At 36.2% G+C, this 14,815-nt stretch overlaps 1 protein-coding gene across 1 annotated transcript in view; it reads right to left on the bottom strand.

Annotated features, from left to right (window-relative positions):
- LOC145660529 (serine/threonine-protein phosphatase 2B catalytic subunit 3) overlaps nt 1-14,815 on the bottom strand; it is a 412,317-nt gene that overhangs the window by 177,231 nt on the left and 220,271 nt on the right. The window contains exon 4 of the mRNA XM_081725713.1: nt 3,421-3,532. Within this exon, the coding sequence (XP_081581839.1) occupies nt 3,421-3,532 (112 nt within the window). The remainder of the gene's footprint in view (nt 1-3,420; nt 3,533-14,815) is intronic.

Raw genomic sequence — 14,815 nt, 5'->3', positions numbered from 1 at the left:
TTCATTTGACACTTCCAGCCGCCATTTTCCAATATGGAAGCGAAGGTCACCTGGGATTTCAGGAGACTTAATATGTTGTTTAGAACATCATTCCCAACATCTGTACCAATTTTCAGCTTATTACTAATTTGTTACTTTCTTCATTAAAATTTGAGCTTCGTTTACAGAACTAATAATTCTTTTCGAGTTATTCGAAAAATATAGGGCTACAAATAATAGATTTTTACCAGAAATCAGAAAACGAAAAATTAAATGTAAAAAAACTGACTGCTTTAGGTATTTTTCCTGTGAGCGAAATATAATGTGCATATGCTGCAGACAGGTTACAGTAAATAAGATTATAGCCTTTCTATTTCAAGTATGCAATCGGATAAACAGCGAAACATTCTTTGGCCTCACCCCCGCCAACATCCTACGGAGGAAACCTTCCTTTTGCTTCGGGGAAAGATCCCTGTCCACATCCAACCATTGAATTATCTCGACCACAGCAACTTACGCCTCCTCTTTCAAGGGAGGTATGGGAAAACACAGACAGCAGGGCCAGCAGGAGCATACTTGAAATAGAAAGGCTGTAGCATCATGCGAGGAAATAGTTTTAAATTATATTTTCCGGGTTTTTGCCAATATTTCCGAACAAATTATTTTTCCTAATGGAAAGGGTTGAATATGTGAAACTTCCGTTCGTTATTACAGACTAGCAGAATATCTGTTCTTCGCATGGGGAGAAACTTTTCATTCTGGACATAAAGGGCACCAATCAATTTATGGACCCCCAAAAATATGAATTCGACACTAATATGGGGCATTTTCAATTACTTTTACGTCATCATTCGCTTTTAGGAAAGTACTAAGGGGCTGAATTTGGATTTAAACGGGATCGGCTGTTCATCTCAGTGACATCGAAAACTATTCGGTCATTTTCAATATATTTTATATAGCTCCCCTCCTCCATGTTGCGAGGCTGAATTTGGAATCAAACGGCATCGGAAGGGCCACTGTTCATCTCAGCGACTCCGAAAATGATGGATTTGACACTAATATCGGTCATGTTCGATGTATGTCCCCCTCCTCTTTTCTCAAGTTGCACCTTCAAAGTAAAATGACAAAGAAAAATATATGTTGAAAATTTGATCGAGATCGGTCGGGTTGTTCGTTACATAGTCACTTTCATTTTGATACGTAGATAATTTGTTTACACAGGTTTTTGTACATAAAGTTTATATAGAAGTCTATATTAGAATATTAAATAATTATATGTTTTAGGGCATGAGTAATCTGAGAACTTTGGCTACTGCTCTTTCTTTTAAGAAGTAATTTGGTTAAAATTAACAAAAATTCACCAGATCAAAGAGCATATTAAGAACTCGGTTTCATTCAAGAGACCTATTTGTTGTAACAGAAACACTTCATGATGGTAGGCTTGTATGTAATTGCATTTAAGTTCTAATGCATATCTACGAATAAACAACTAAAAATCACATAACGGAAATGAGTGAAAACTATTCATTTTCAACACTAATTGCAAGTTTTATTTTCGAGTGCTTTTTTTTTTAATTAAAAAAATCGCAATATTGAATTTCTGAGCTTAAATTTTTTTACCCGTTTGAGGAAAAAAAAAACTTCTATTACTAGTACAAATGAACCTAGTACAAAGATTATTTTTTACCAATTTTTTCGAAAAGAAATCGGATTTTTTTTTTATACCAAACTGGGACTGCGTTCTGTGATGATCCTACAATAATAATAAAATTAAATAATTCTGGACACCGAAACACCGCATCAAACCGTGATCTTTGTACTATGGAGTGGTTTTTCGTGGAGTTCCTGTGGATACACATTACTCCAGCATCGCATGTTTTGTTTGCTGACATGACATGTCAGTCAGTTCAAGTATGCCTCGTCCGACATAATCAAGCTGGGAAGAATGCTCTTATTCTCTTCTAATAGGGCGATAACAATCTGTACTGAACTGTTTCCGGAAAGCATAGTCGCGCTAGGATAACTTCTGAGTCACCTGCATTTTGTACTGATGGTAACTTCAATCGCTGTGGAGAATGCGGCGCAAACTTCTGTCTGACACACGTGAAACTGCAGCACGTTTGTTCACTGAACGCCTAGGACTCCCATCAATAGAATTCCATACCTTTCAATGTCTTCTGGCGCCCGCACTGACCTCGGCTTTCCCGACTGCTTTTTATTCCTGGCACTTGCTGTAGTGTGAAACTGATCAACCCACCTCTAAATAGTGTGCCGTTCTGGTACTCTTCCATGTCTCCCAATGTTGAAAAAAATTAAATGAAATTTTTGAGTTTTACGTCCCACGATTATGCCGGCTAGGCTAAATGAGACGATGATGAGAAATGAATGAAATGGTGGAATGAAGAAAGTAGGAGAGAACGGGAGAACCCTGAGGAAACCCACGCACACGGTGTTTGTCCACCACAAAGTTCGGCGGAAGCAGGGGTTGACCCAGGACCCCAAGCACCAGATGTGAACGCTTTACCACTGAGCCACCGTGGCCCCTCTCCCAATGTTGAAGTGCTATCGAAACTTCTGCTGTGTAGCTACCACACTGTCACCACTTTTCAAATACGCTTCAATCACAAAAGCGAGATCCGTCTCTGTCCAACGCTTCCTTGTAATTGCAATGATATTATTGCTGCTACTCTCCATCTCACTAATACGTGCACTATCCAAAAATACGTGTTTCAGAATCCTAAGGTACTCACGAAGCAATTTTTATAGAGTGAGTTTGGCTACGGGCATATAATTTGAACTACTCTCTAACTACCTCTATAAAAATTGTTGCGGAAGTACCGCAGGATTCTATTATATTTGGATAGGGCACATACTAATTCCTAAGTGAAGTCTTGACCCGACTACGGTAGGTCCCATAATTTTGGAGCTATGGACCTTAAAGTTCATTTTTTCATATCTTTGGCAGCCTATAACTCCGAAAGGAAGCATTTGTGCACCCTGGTTGGTCTATATTTTTTGTCTTGTCTTAATGTCAGGAATCACCTCCCAAACGTTCTCCGTATATGTGTGTGTATGTACTGCACGAATGCCTAGTCACGAAGGTTTAATATAAGGAATTCAGAAATTTATTCTTTACATTTTGTATAATTCCTGTAAATTCAGGGAAAAAATATATTTCAGTTGTCAAATATCTTATATGCATTCATCATCAGAAGTTAAAGTTCCAACCATATTGCATAAAAATGCATTTTGCGACCAAAATAAATTAATAATAAATTTGTTAAGTATTTATATCAACTTTTAAAATCCAATGAAGAAAAGAGTTTTGAGTATGGCTGTACAAAAATTATACATAAACTATTATTCTAATATAACTGCATTGTTTGACCACTAGAAAAATATTTTAGAGCTATGGAAAATTAAACAAATCTTTCGACTTACATTCTTGTTTAAATGTGAAGTATTCTGTTAGATGCCTACATTCATGGTTACCCCGTAATAAAAATAAAGTTGTGGGATAACATATTTTCAGCGCCCATAAATATAACACGCACTGAAAAGAGAAAGAAAAACAGTTAATTACACATTTTATGGAATACCTGCACGTTCCTAATTAAATTAGTCTACTATTACTGTAGTTTACCATCACCATCCCAAACACATTCGAAAACAAAAGTTAACACATTATTATGCATTTCAATTTATTAGCTCCAGGCGTAAACCTAGGGAAGCTTATAGTTTACTTCAGGTATATCTGTAAGAAGACCTGAATGACTGACGGGTCAACGCCCACGACAAACCACTTATGTTAGAAACTTGAAAATTTGACAGTACATAGGATTTGTAACGTTAACCCTCGCACTACAAACGGGGGTATTTTGTGCCCACCACATTATGTTTCTTGTAATTACTATTTTGATTATTACTTTAAAATTGTGGAAAAATAAGTTATTATCAAGCATGTTTAGCTAAAGCATATAGCTTGCGTTGGTGAAAATTGAGCGTTAGTTTGTCTCATAAATTTGTTTTTTTTTTTTTATGTTGGTGGGCACAAAGTACCCCCCGTTGGTAGTAGGCGTGACTCATATTTAAAACTGTCATGTACAGATGGCAGTATAATAAATAGCCGTTTTCCGCCTTTTCTGAATTTGGCGGTCAGTCTTATCGCGTGTACTGTTCACTTAGTCGCTGTTGGTTGTTGTGAGAGTTTCTGTACGTTGTTAGAAGTAATTATTTAGCTTCTAAGATTTTTTTTTGGCAAAATGGCTTCTAAAAAGTTACAGAGACATGAAATAGAAGAAGAATTGAGGAAGCTATCATCTGATTCTGCACCAGAATATGATGATAATGGTTCAGCAGTGAGTGAAGACGAAGATTTCATCCTGGATCGGGAAGATATCGGTGGAGAAAGTTCCGACACTGAGTGCTTCAGTGACTTAGATGACACGTTGTGTGACGAGTATAGAAAAGACCGTTTACATGGTGACATACTCATTGCTAAATCTGGCCGGACATACGTGTCTGAGCCTCCACGCCAAACGAGAAGTGTGAGTCAAAATATTGTGAGAGAACGTCAGGGTCTAAGAACTGACGGTAAAGTGCAGACAGTTCGTGAATCTTTCGAATGTTTTTTACAAAGCGCATTCTTACTATAATTGTTCAGCATACAAACGACGAAGCAAGAAGACTGCACATTCCTGAAACGAATGAAAAAGAGATAATGGCATACATAGGCCTTCTCATTCACATGGGAGCAAATGGTGATACCCGATTTGATGTAGCTGATTTGTGGTCTAGTGCCTCTGGGAGATTTCTTTATATAGCTACTATGAGCAGAGACAGATTTCAGCAGCTATGCAGAATTATTCGATTTGACGACAGGAATACTAGAGAGGTTCGAAGAGCAAAAGACAAATTTGCTGCTATTCGCGAAGTGTTCGAGGCTATGAACGAAACGTTTCCGCATTATTTCTCTCCTGGTATGCACACAGTTATTGATGAAATGTTATCTCTGTTTAGAGGCAACTGTTCTTTCAAAGTATTTATGAAAGAGAAACCAGGAAAATACGGCATTCTTATTCGTATGCTTACTGATTCAGAGACAAGATATATTCTAAATATGGAGCCCTATGCTGGAAAGAACTGCGAACAATCAAATTCTTCGGCAGATGATGTAAAACGCTTAGTTGCTCCAATAAACAACTCGGGGCGGAACGTTACAACAGACCGCTACTACACATCAGTAGACTTGGCCGAAGAATTGTGGAACAACCACGGCCTAACCCTCGTGGGAACGCTTCAGTCTAATAGAAAACATATTCCTCAAGAATTAAAGACAGTAACCTGTAGGGAGCTCTATTCCAGTAAGTTTGCTTTCACGGATCCATCTACTGGAAATCCTCCAGTAACATTACAGTCGTACATTCCACGCGAGAAACCAAAAAAGGTGCTTCTTTTCTTGTCTACCCAACATTCAGATGCAACAATTGCCTCTGTTAGTGATCCCAAGAAGAAATCCGTGATCAATCTTTATTACAATGAAACGAAGGGAGGTGTGGATGTAATTGACCAAATGGTAAGGAAATATTCAGTAAAACGTTCAACTAGAAGATGGCCTATGTTCATATTCTACACGTTGGTCGATATAGCAGGAGTGAATGGTTTCACTATATTTCGTCTCAATTTTCCATCTTGGAATGAGAAGAAATCCAACAAGAGACGTCTGTACCTTCAAGAGCTTGCGAAGGAACTCACAATGCCATCCATTCAAGAGAGATCAAATAATGCTACAGGTCTTCAGAAAAGGGTAATTGTTGCCATGGAGGAAATCTCAGATCGGAAGGTGGCACAAGTTGCTCAAAGCAAGGAAGTGTGTGGAGGTAGGGGAAGGCGCCATATGTGCGCTCGAGAAGCACCTACGAAGAAGATGAAGTACAACAAAGTCAACAAAACAACAATTATTTGTAGTCTGTGTAAAAGACACACTTGTGGAAAACACAGTAAGAAAACAGTGATCTGTAACAACTGTGAACAAAACACGCAATCTGAAGACAGTGATGTGTAGAACAGTGAGGAAAGCACGCAGTCGAAAAACAGCTATACAATAAGTATATACTACTTTTGAATGTTTATTATGCCACATATTTCTTCCTTGTTTTTTTCCAAAGTTATGAAGTATTTATGTACTATGTGTTTAGTAATTGTGTATTACGAATGTAAGTCCAAAAATATAGATGTTATTCAAGGCTGTAGTGAGATAAACTTAATCTTAAGAGGTGGGCACAAAATACCCCCCCCCCTTGGTAGTCCGCGTTACAAAAAATACCTTCGTAGTGCGAGGGTTAAGAATTATTATTTTTAATCGAAGGAGAAAGCGGAAAATAAGTGTTGCAATTACTATAGTTCATATCTCCGAATTCCTCAAAGGTACAGACATGAAATTCAGTATATGTACTTCCTATCTAAAATGATGTTTCACAATTTTTATAACTTCCGAACTATGTTATGTGTAAGTGTCATATGTCTCATAAAGCGGCTTTCTCCGTCTGTCGACACGTATCAACGGCATGAGATCGAAATGTGGTTTTTTGCAATCCATTCTGTGTCTCAGGTATTGGTTCCACTCCCTCCGTTGGTTCTCTCTATTAAAACGGTAGTGGTTCGTATTAGATATTGCCAGTTTCAACATTTACAGTTGTAGTAGAACGGAAACGGTAACAAATAGCGCAAAGCTTTTTTTTTTTTTTTTTTTCAAACGATCCAGTGTCTCAAAACATCATATGACTATTTATACGACTCGACTCAAATCGGAAGCGGTTCAATTTTACTGTTATTTACGGTTTTAATATTGATTTCCAAAGAGCAAAAACGAAAAGAGATATTGAGATGCAGATTTTTGCAAGCAACTCACTTCCGAAGAATGGGTACAATCTCATCCATTAATCCTATATTCAAACCGGAAGTGGTTTAAAACGAACCATCAGCGGTATCAACATTTATCACAATTCAACAAAAATGGTAACAGAGAGATAAAATGGTATAAGCGATACCAAAAGTGCTTGAAATTTACTTTCAGTTTCAATACTGATTTCTACAAATCAAGATTGTGAAGAGCTAGAGATGTTTTTTGTATTATATTCAGTTCCCATGTACAGGTTCCATCTAATCCGTTAACCTTCTATTCGCACTGAAAGTGATTCAAATTTGCCATTTCCGGTTTAAATATTTACCGATATAAACGGAAGCGGTACTGGCTTTTTGCAAACGATCCAGTGACTTAAGACATCATGACTGCTTACAACACTACCCAAGCCTGAAGTGGTTCAAATTTATTATTACTTCTGGTTTCAATACTGATTTACATACAGTAAAAACTGTAAGAGATATCGATATGGCTTTTTGCAATCAACTCAGTATCCCAGGTGTAGGTTTCATGTCCACTAACCCTATATTCAAATCTGAAGTGGTTCAAATTAACCATTTCCAGAATTAACATATTTCCATAGAACGAAAATGGTAATAAATAGTGACAAATATTTTTCTGCAATCGATTCAGGTTTTCAAGAGAATATTACACCTCGCTGCAGTTTACAAAAATCGGAAATGGTTAAAATTTATTCCTATTTCCGTTTTCAATATTTGTTTCCATAGTGAACAGTAAGAGATGCCAAGTGTTTTTTTTTTCTTTTTTTAATCGATTCAGCTCCCAAAGAATTGGTTCCATCCTTTCCGTGAAGGCTTAATGTAAACGGGAGCTTTTTCAAATCAACCATTTCGGCTTCAATATTTATTGCCAAAGAACAGAAAAAGTAGAAAAAGAAACAGTTTCGATGACTGATACTGTATCTCAAAAGTATAGGTCATCGCAAACCGAAACATACTGAAATTGGAAGTGCCTGAAATTCATTAGCACTTTCCATTTCAAATCTGAATTTTGTAGAGCAAAAACCACGAAGTGCCGAAAAGAGATTTTCAACAATTGATCAGTTTCCCAAGAATGGGTTCCATTTCCTCGGGTAACCCTCTATTCAAACAGGAAGTAGTTCAAATTAGCGATTTTCGATTTCAACCTTTATAGCGATAGAACTAAAACAGTACAACATAGCCAATAATGGCATTTTGATATGGATTCAGCGTCCTAGTAACAGGTTCTATCTTTGATCTTATTACTCTATTGCAACCTTTAGTTATAGATGTAATACTTCAAATTTGAGTGTTGAATTCGTATAGTTTGGAAGTCTACCGCAGTTTCACATTGTGAAATGGAAAATCACTGGATCTAGAAAAGAAAAAGGGTGAGGGATATAATTGTTACAATAAAGATTTGCTTGTGTTTTTTGGTATTTCCCTTACAAGGGTAAAAAAAGGTGGAAAATAAAAATAAATAAATAAAATGGGTTGCAATTATTAAAATAAGATGACCATATCTCAAAACCTCTTAAGGCCGTGTCTAACGTTTTCAGCTGCAATCATCAATCCCTATGTAATAACATGGTGAACTTCTTTCCGAAGTATTATGAAAACTATTTGTCTTATGCAGTTCAAAATTTCTCCAGATGTTAACCTACCCCAATACTACATGTTCACTTTTTAATTTTTAAACTAGCTGTTATAGTTCATTAATATTACTTTTTACAAAGAAATGAGACAACCCTGGAAACAACATAAATATATACACAAATGCAGGTATTGAAGAATCACCAGGGTTTCGTTTCCTGCTCGTGGAGGTGAAGAAATAAACACGCTCTCCTGATCCATTCACACCACTGTTCCTCACTGATCTTCAAAAAGTTGGTAGGGGAGAAAAACAAGATACGAAATGAGAAAAGATTATTAATCTAATAATGTGGTGAATGCATATCTTTGAAGTTATGTTAGTTGACAATCTGATCATATGGTTCGGAAGAAGAAAGGGTTGCGGAATGCAAGACTGGCTACTGTCAGAAATGAGACAACCTTATCTAGCTATACATCTTTTTACTTGTATTTTATAGCAAGCCTTATCAAACAGGGCTCACTTTCCTTATTTTCATTTTTCAACGATATTTGATCCTAAATCTTGATTCTTGCGCCGTGAAAAAAGGAGACACGACTGAGACAACGCAAAACTAAAAGCATTATCATCAACATTTCGCTTTAAAAAAATAAGGAATTTAACTTTAAAAATTAAAGCTTATAACTTTAAAAGAAATATTTAGAAAGATGAAACAGCATATCATGGAATTTTAGGCGTCTGCGTAACAGTAATATACAAAATAAATAAATATTTCTTAGAGTATATCATTTGGACCCGATATTGGTATTCCAAGGGTAAGCAAGTGAAATATTTTTTCCACTTATTTTCCACTGAAACCTGATTTACAGTATTATATATATATATATATATATATATATATATATATATATATATATATATATATATATATATATATATATATATGTGTGTGTGTGTGTATGTGTGTGTGTGTGTGCATTATATATTTTCTTTCCAGCCTTAGAAAAAAGATGTAAACAAACCCACCTGATTACCAGTCGATAGATGAGCAGTGATTGGTTGTTGTTCTCATTGCACTAGTATCCTATCGCAATATAATTCCTAGTAGATAAGATATTTCAACCTTCTTTTGGATAATTTCGATAATAATTTCGATAAGATATCGGAATTTGTCCTGCATTTTGTGATAAGAAACGCAAGATATATAATATTTAACATATGTAGCTTTATTTGAACCATACCTGTACTTGGACATATAGTATTTACTGCGCATGCGTATGCGTCCGTGCACCGACCCCGCTCATTTGAAATTGTAGAATGCAGAGATTCATGGCGACAATGAGTGACAATAATTCATCTTTGTCTCGTGTTAATAAACAAAAAAGGACAACAGGAACAGAGGGAATCTCGTTTATATAACGATTTGAGAAAATACGTATTTCCAGCATAGCAGTAGTTAGTGTCAAATTATTTACCAAACAAGCGCAGCCTTACACTTCGGAAATTATGCGACGACAATAAGCTAGCGGACGATCTTGCTGTTCACGTCTCTCGCTGCTGAAGCACGTGTGAGCCACGGAGCAATACATTTCGCTTTGTGTACGTCTACTTAGTTCTAAGGCTGAAAAGACTTCAGTATTTTGACTCAGTTTCCTGACTAACGTTACATCTCAGGAATTTACAACTGTATCACTTTTGAACAAAAAGACGATTATCCTTGTTTCCCCTACGAAGTTCATAACACCAACTCTCCTGATTCATTTAAAGAACCAATTACGGCTGGTCGCGAACTGGAATTATTATTTTCGGCTCAGGAATATTATCAAACTCTCAATCAAATTTGGCCGATAAACAGCAATGGGCTCGTCGCAAATTGAAATAATCACAAATAGCACGGAATCAATAAAAATATATCCACAGAAAGCTATATTTGTCCATATATCCACATTCGTCCATACTTCTATTTTGTAGTTTACCATTCATCACAACAGAGTTATTACTTGATCTGTTAATGATCTGCGGATGAAACATCGCAACTAAAATCTCGCGCCCTAGAATCTCGCCTGGCGAAGACCTCGCGGACCAAAATCTCGCATAGTCAAAATCTTGCCAGTCGAAATCTACCCTGGCCAGAGCCTCGCAGGGTAAAACTTAGCCATCTAAAATCTCGCGGGACCAAACCTTGCAGTAGCGATTTCTTCTGTATAGAATGTTTAAAATACATATTTAAAATATTCACTGTATACTTGGAAAATAATAATTGTTATTATAAATAAACGACAAGACAGAACATACGTGATTTTATTAATTTTTAAAAGAGGATAATAAAGATAGGTTAGCAGCTAGTTCCTGGCTTATTAATTTGACATTTGCGTCGAAAAGAGATTTTCACAGTTAACGCTCCCCATATTATTTAATTAGGTAGAGGTGCAGAATAAGAATGGGGTGCCACTTTTGTTGTTGTTGTTGGAAAATTTACGTGTGAAACCTTTTAACTCAGAAAGTAAGAACTTGTTTATATAGGTGGATAACTTGTAAATCAACAGCACTGAAACGTTTGCTCCATCACCATGATATTGTTCTATGTGAACAATGCAATAATTATACGTATTTAGTAAAATTTTGAAGGGTAATTTACATTTTTGCACTAATAATTATAACAATAATGTTTTGATCAGTGGCATATTTAGGGGGCTATCGAGCTCGAGGCACTCGAAATAATTTCATTATTATGTTTTCGCATTATACGTACAACACAAATGCTTCTTACTGGTTCTGAAGCCCACCGAAACAAGATTCTAAATACGCCACTGGTTTTGATAATATCTGAATCGATATTATAAGTAGAAATACTTTATAGGAAGAACAAACCTGAATTATCACAGAAATAACAACACATAAGATGTTAGTAACTGTAGTTGTATTGTTGAACGAACTCCCTCTTGAATGAAAATGTCAGAGATACTTGTTAATTTGCATTTGAAACTAACATCTCTACAAGTACCTCGGCAGCTTATACTGGAAAATATTTCTGTAGTATAAGAAAAACAAAAACTGGATATTGTACCTTTCTACCATTTTAAATTCGAGACGAGGCAAGAAACACAACAATTATCGTCTTGTTTTCGAGACGAGAAATTTTTCGAGTCTCGTGGACAACACTAATTTACCCTAGTTTTGGATCTCAAACACTGCTTTGTGATTCATGTTTTTTTTTTTTTTTTAAAAAAAAACACTTTAAATTGATAAAATGATGGTACGAAAGCAATAAAGAGCAATTATCTACGTTTAAAATATGCAAGTCATTACACAATTTACTCCAATAATAAGTATGATTTAAATGTTGTTATACCACTCTATTCATGGACCAATCGTGATGCGAAACTGTTCTGATAACAAAACGGAACAATAAAATTTAAAGAGAAGAGCGAAAGAAGCCTTCTAGGCTCGAGACTAGACGAGACCTATTAAATTTATGAGACAAGACTAAAAACCTTACTTCTCGTCTCGTTTCATGGAGAACACTATGAAATAAATGTAACTCTTTCTTGTAGTGACTACCTGGCACAAGTTCGTGCATTTTTTGCACGAATAATCGATTTTATGGTATATCATCAATCTGTACGCTATTATTGGGGCATTAGCCAAGAATAGAACACTGTAGAATGCATTAGATTATTATTTAGAAATAAAATGAAATCTTTACGTCCCATAGTTATGCCGACTAGGCTAAAGGAGACGGTGATGAGAATGAATGAAATGATGGAATGAAGAAAGTGAAGGAAATCTCTTCAATATCTCTGAAGAACAGATCCTTGGTGAGATTATTTCTTTGTCAATTTGGATAATGAATTCTCGGTTGTTTTCTTCTTACACATATGTTACCATTTTGCAGTTCGCTATTCATAACAACAGGGTAAATTCTCTTTAATCCCTATGCAAACTTTTGTCAGTTGATGCAACAAACGAGTTTACTCTGCACTATACATTTCGAAACTACTTTTGTAAGATGAACACATCCCTCACTTGAAAGCAACATAGACAGATTTTCTGAAACTTTCGTACGTTGTTAGCTCCAATATGCTACTACAGGTAATTATTCACGGAAATGTTTGCGTAGAATCAATGAAATCTTTGTGAACAAGAAGACAGTTATAGATATGCGACAACCATTTTGGACATGAGTGTACATAAATGGACTCCACAAGGGAGGGTATGGCCTTTCTCTAAACAAGTAAATGAATAGTTTGTAACCCCTCTCCCTAACAAGTAAGTGAATAGTTTGTGTTAAGTTTCCGGGCTTAAGCAAATATTTTCTGAATTTAATGCTTATGTAATCTCTATTTTTTTTTTCTTTTTACGTTTACAACCTCTGTTGTAAAAGTATATTACTATGTCCAGGGAGTATTCTGCACACCCACAACACCCCTAATACTCCTCCAAATTTCCTTGCTCAATTGACTCCTTTTTATATATAGCCTAAAACAATTTCGCAAACTTAGAAGTCCTCGATCGTAAGCATGTTTGAAGTACAAGAATCAAAAGTTCAAAAGTGAACAGATTTTGCAAAAAGTTCGAAGAAACTATTTTTGAGATAGACGTTTTATTTTTTGGTATTGGGGTGTTTTCTTCGGTGCCCAACACAATGGTGAGGTCAAAACATACGCATTTTGCAAGGTAAGGGCAGTTCTTAGAGTAGGGAGGAAGTGAAGGGTAATAGCGTCTTACAACTTGCAAATTGCCTCCTGTTGGGCACACCGTATCGAAAAGTTAATAAAATGTATTTGTTACCCCTATTCGACTGTATTGTGGGACCCATATTTTCTCAAAAGACTGTCACCAATGTGTTTTGCCCGGATCAGCTGTCCAGCAAAAGATTTTGCACTTTGCGCACAACAACATAGCCCTACATATGTGGAAGATAAAAATCAGTTTAAGGTTAAAATGAAGTTAAACTAAATAAATTATCCACCACAGGTAGGCTTTGACAGTGAATACGAATATCAGTTTACACCACCGTCATTTTATTCGTAGTCAATCCCAAGGAACTGTTGCTTCAAACAGATCGCGCAGCGCCGGATGACTGCGGAACTATCCTAAGCGGTATTCCGAACCCTGTCGGCCTATGCTTATTGATTGCGGAAAACGGTGTTTCAATACATCATCGCTTGCCATTTTTTTTTTTTTTCAGCGAATTGAAATGCCGATTATGCGAAAATATTGATCAAACTCCAGTGAATATTTGAAGATATTCAGCAACAAAATTTTTAAAAGAAATGAATAGCGGGAATGCGCACTCAAAGTTGTGAACAAGGTGGCTTCTATTCTGGAGAAAACTGACGTTTGCATACACCGTCGCTAGCCGATTGTTTGTTCCTTAGCCATATTTTATCGCCGAATATCGTAAAATATTCCCTGAAGATTTGGCACTATTTTCCAACATTCGCCATGAAAATCCGATGAAAACGTTTAAAAAAGAAAAGAAATGTTAGAGATGAGATACTGAAACACTGCCTTTGAGAATGCATAAGCAGAAGCCGACTGGATTCATACTTTCATTCACGTTAGTTCCGCGGCCGAGTTTTGGAGGCAAATGTCAGTGTTCAATTTGAAGATGGCCATACAGGAAAGTGATAATTGAATTGAATGAATACAATGGAACATGACTGGCAAATACATTTTGTCAGCCTATTGACCCGATATACAAAACAGGAGGCAATTTGCTAGTTGTAAGACGCTATTACCCTTCACCTCCTTCCTAATAAATATTCTCATCTTGCAAAATGTGTAAGTTTTGACCACAAAAACTGTGCTGGGCATCCAAAAAGCCCCTCGATACCAAAAATGAAGCGTCTATCTCAAAAATAGTCGTTTCAAGCTTTTTGCAAAATCTGTTCAATCTTGAACTTTCAACACTCGTAATTCAAACATGCTTGCGATCGAGGATTTCTCCGTTTGCGTAATTGTTTCATATATTAAAAGGAGTCAATTGAGCATAGTATCGATATGAAGTCAAAGTAACACTCCGCGACCTTCCCTAGTAAGTAAAAGTTGCTGACGCTCTTACTGATTATGTCATGTCATACCGTGAATAGCAAGATGGTATCAAATAAATCAGCCTGAGTGCGACTTCTTTGCATATCCTTTCTATTATTGTAACTATATATTAAAGATACAAAACCAGAGGACAAACTTTGCCCTTTCTGCGAAAAATCCCGTGGATTTATTTATTTTTTTTTTAATCAAACCAGGAAAACCGAATGTATACTAGTGTATACTGAGTAGGTGGCTGCTTACGAAGGTTCATCTTCTAACTCGAATAATCCAATGGAAAATATGTCA

Source organism: Thermobia domestica, chromosome 1 (genome assembly GCF_964235325.1).
Source record: "Thermobia domestica chromosome 1, izTheDome1.hap1.1, whole genome shotgun sequence".
NCBI lineage: Eukaryota > Metazoa > Arthropoda > Insecta > Zygentoma > Lepismatidae > Thermobia > Thermobia domestica.
Note: the sequence above shows the minus strand (reverse complement) of the source record. Positions and strands in the feature narration are given on the sequence as shown.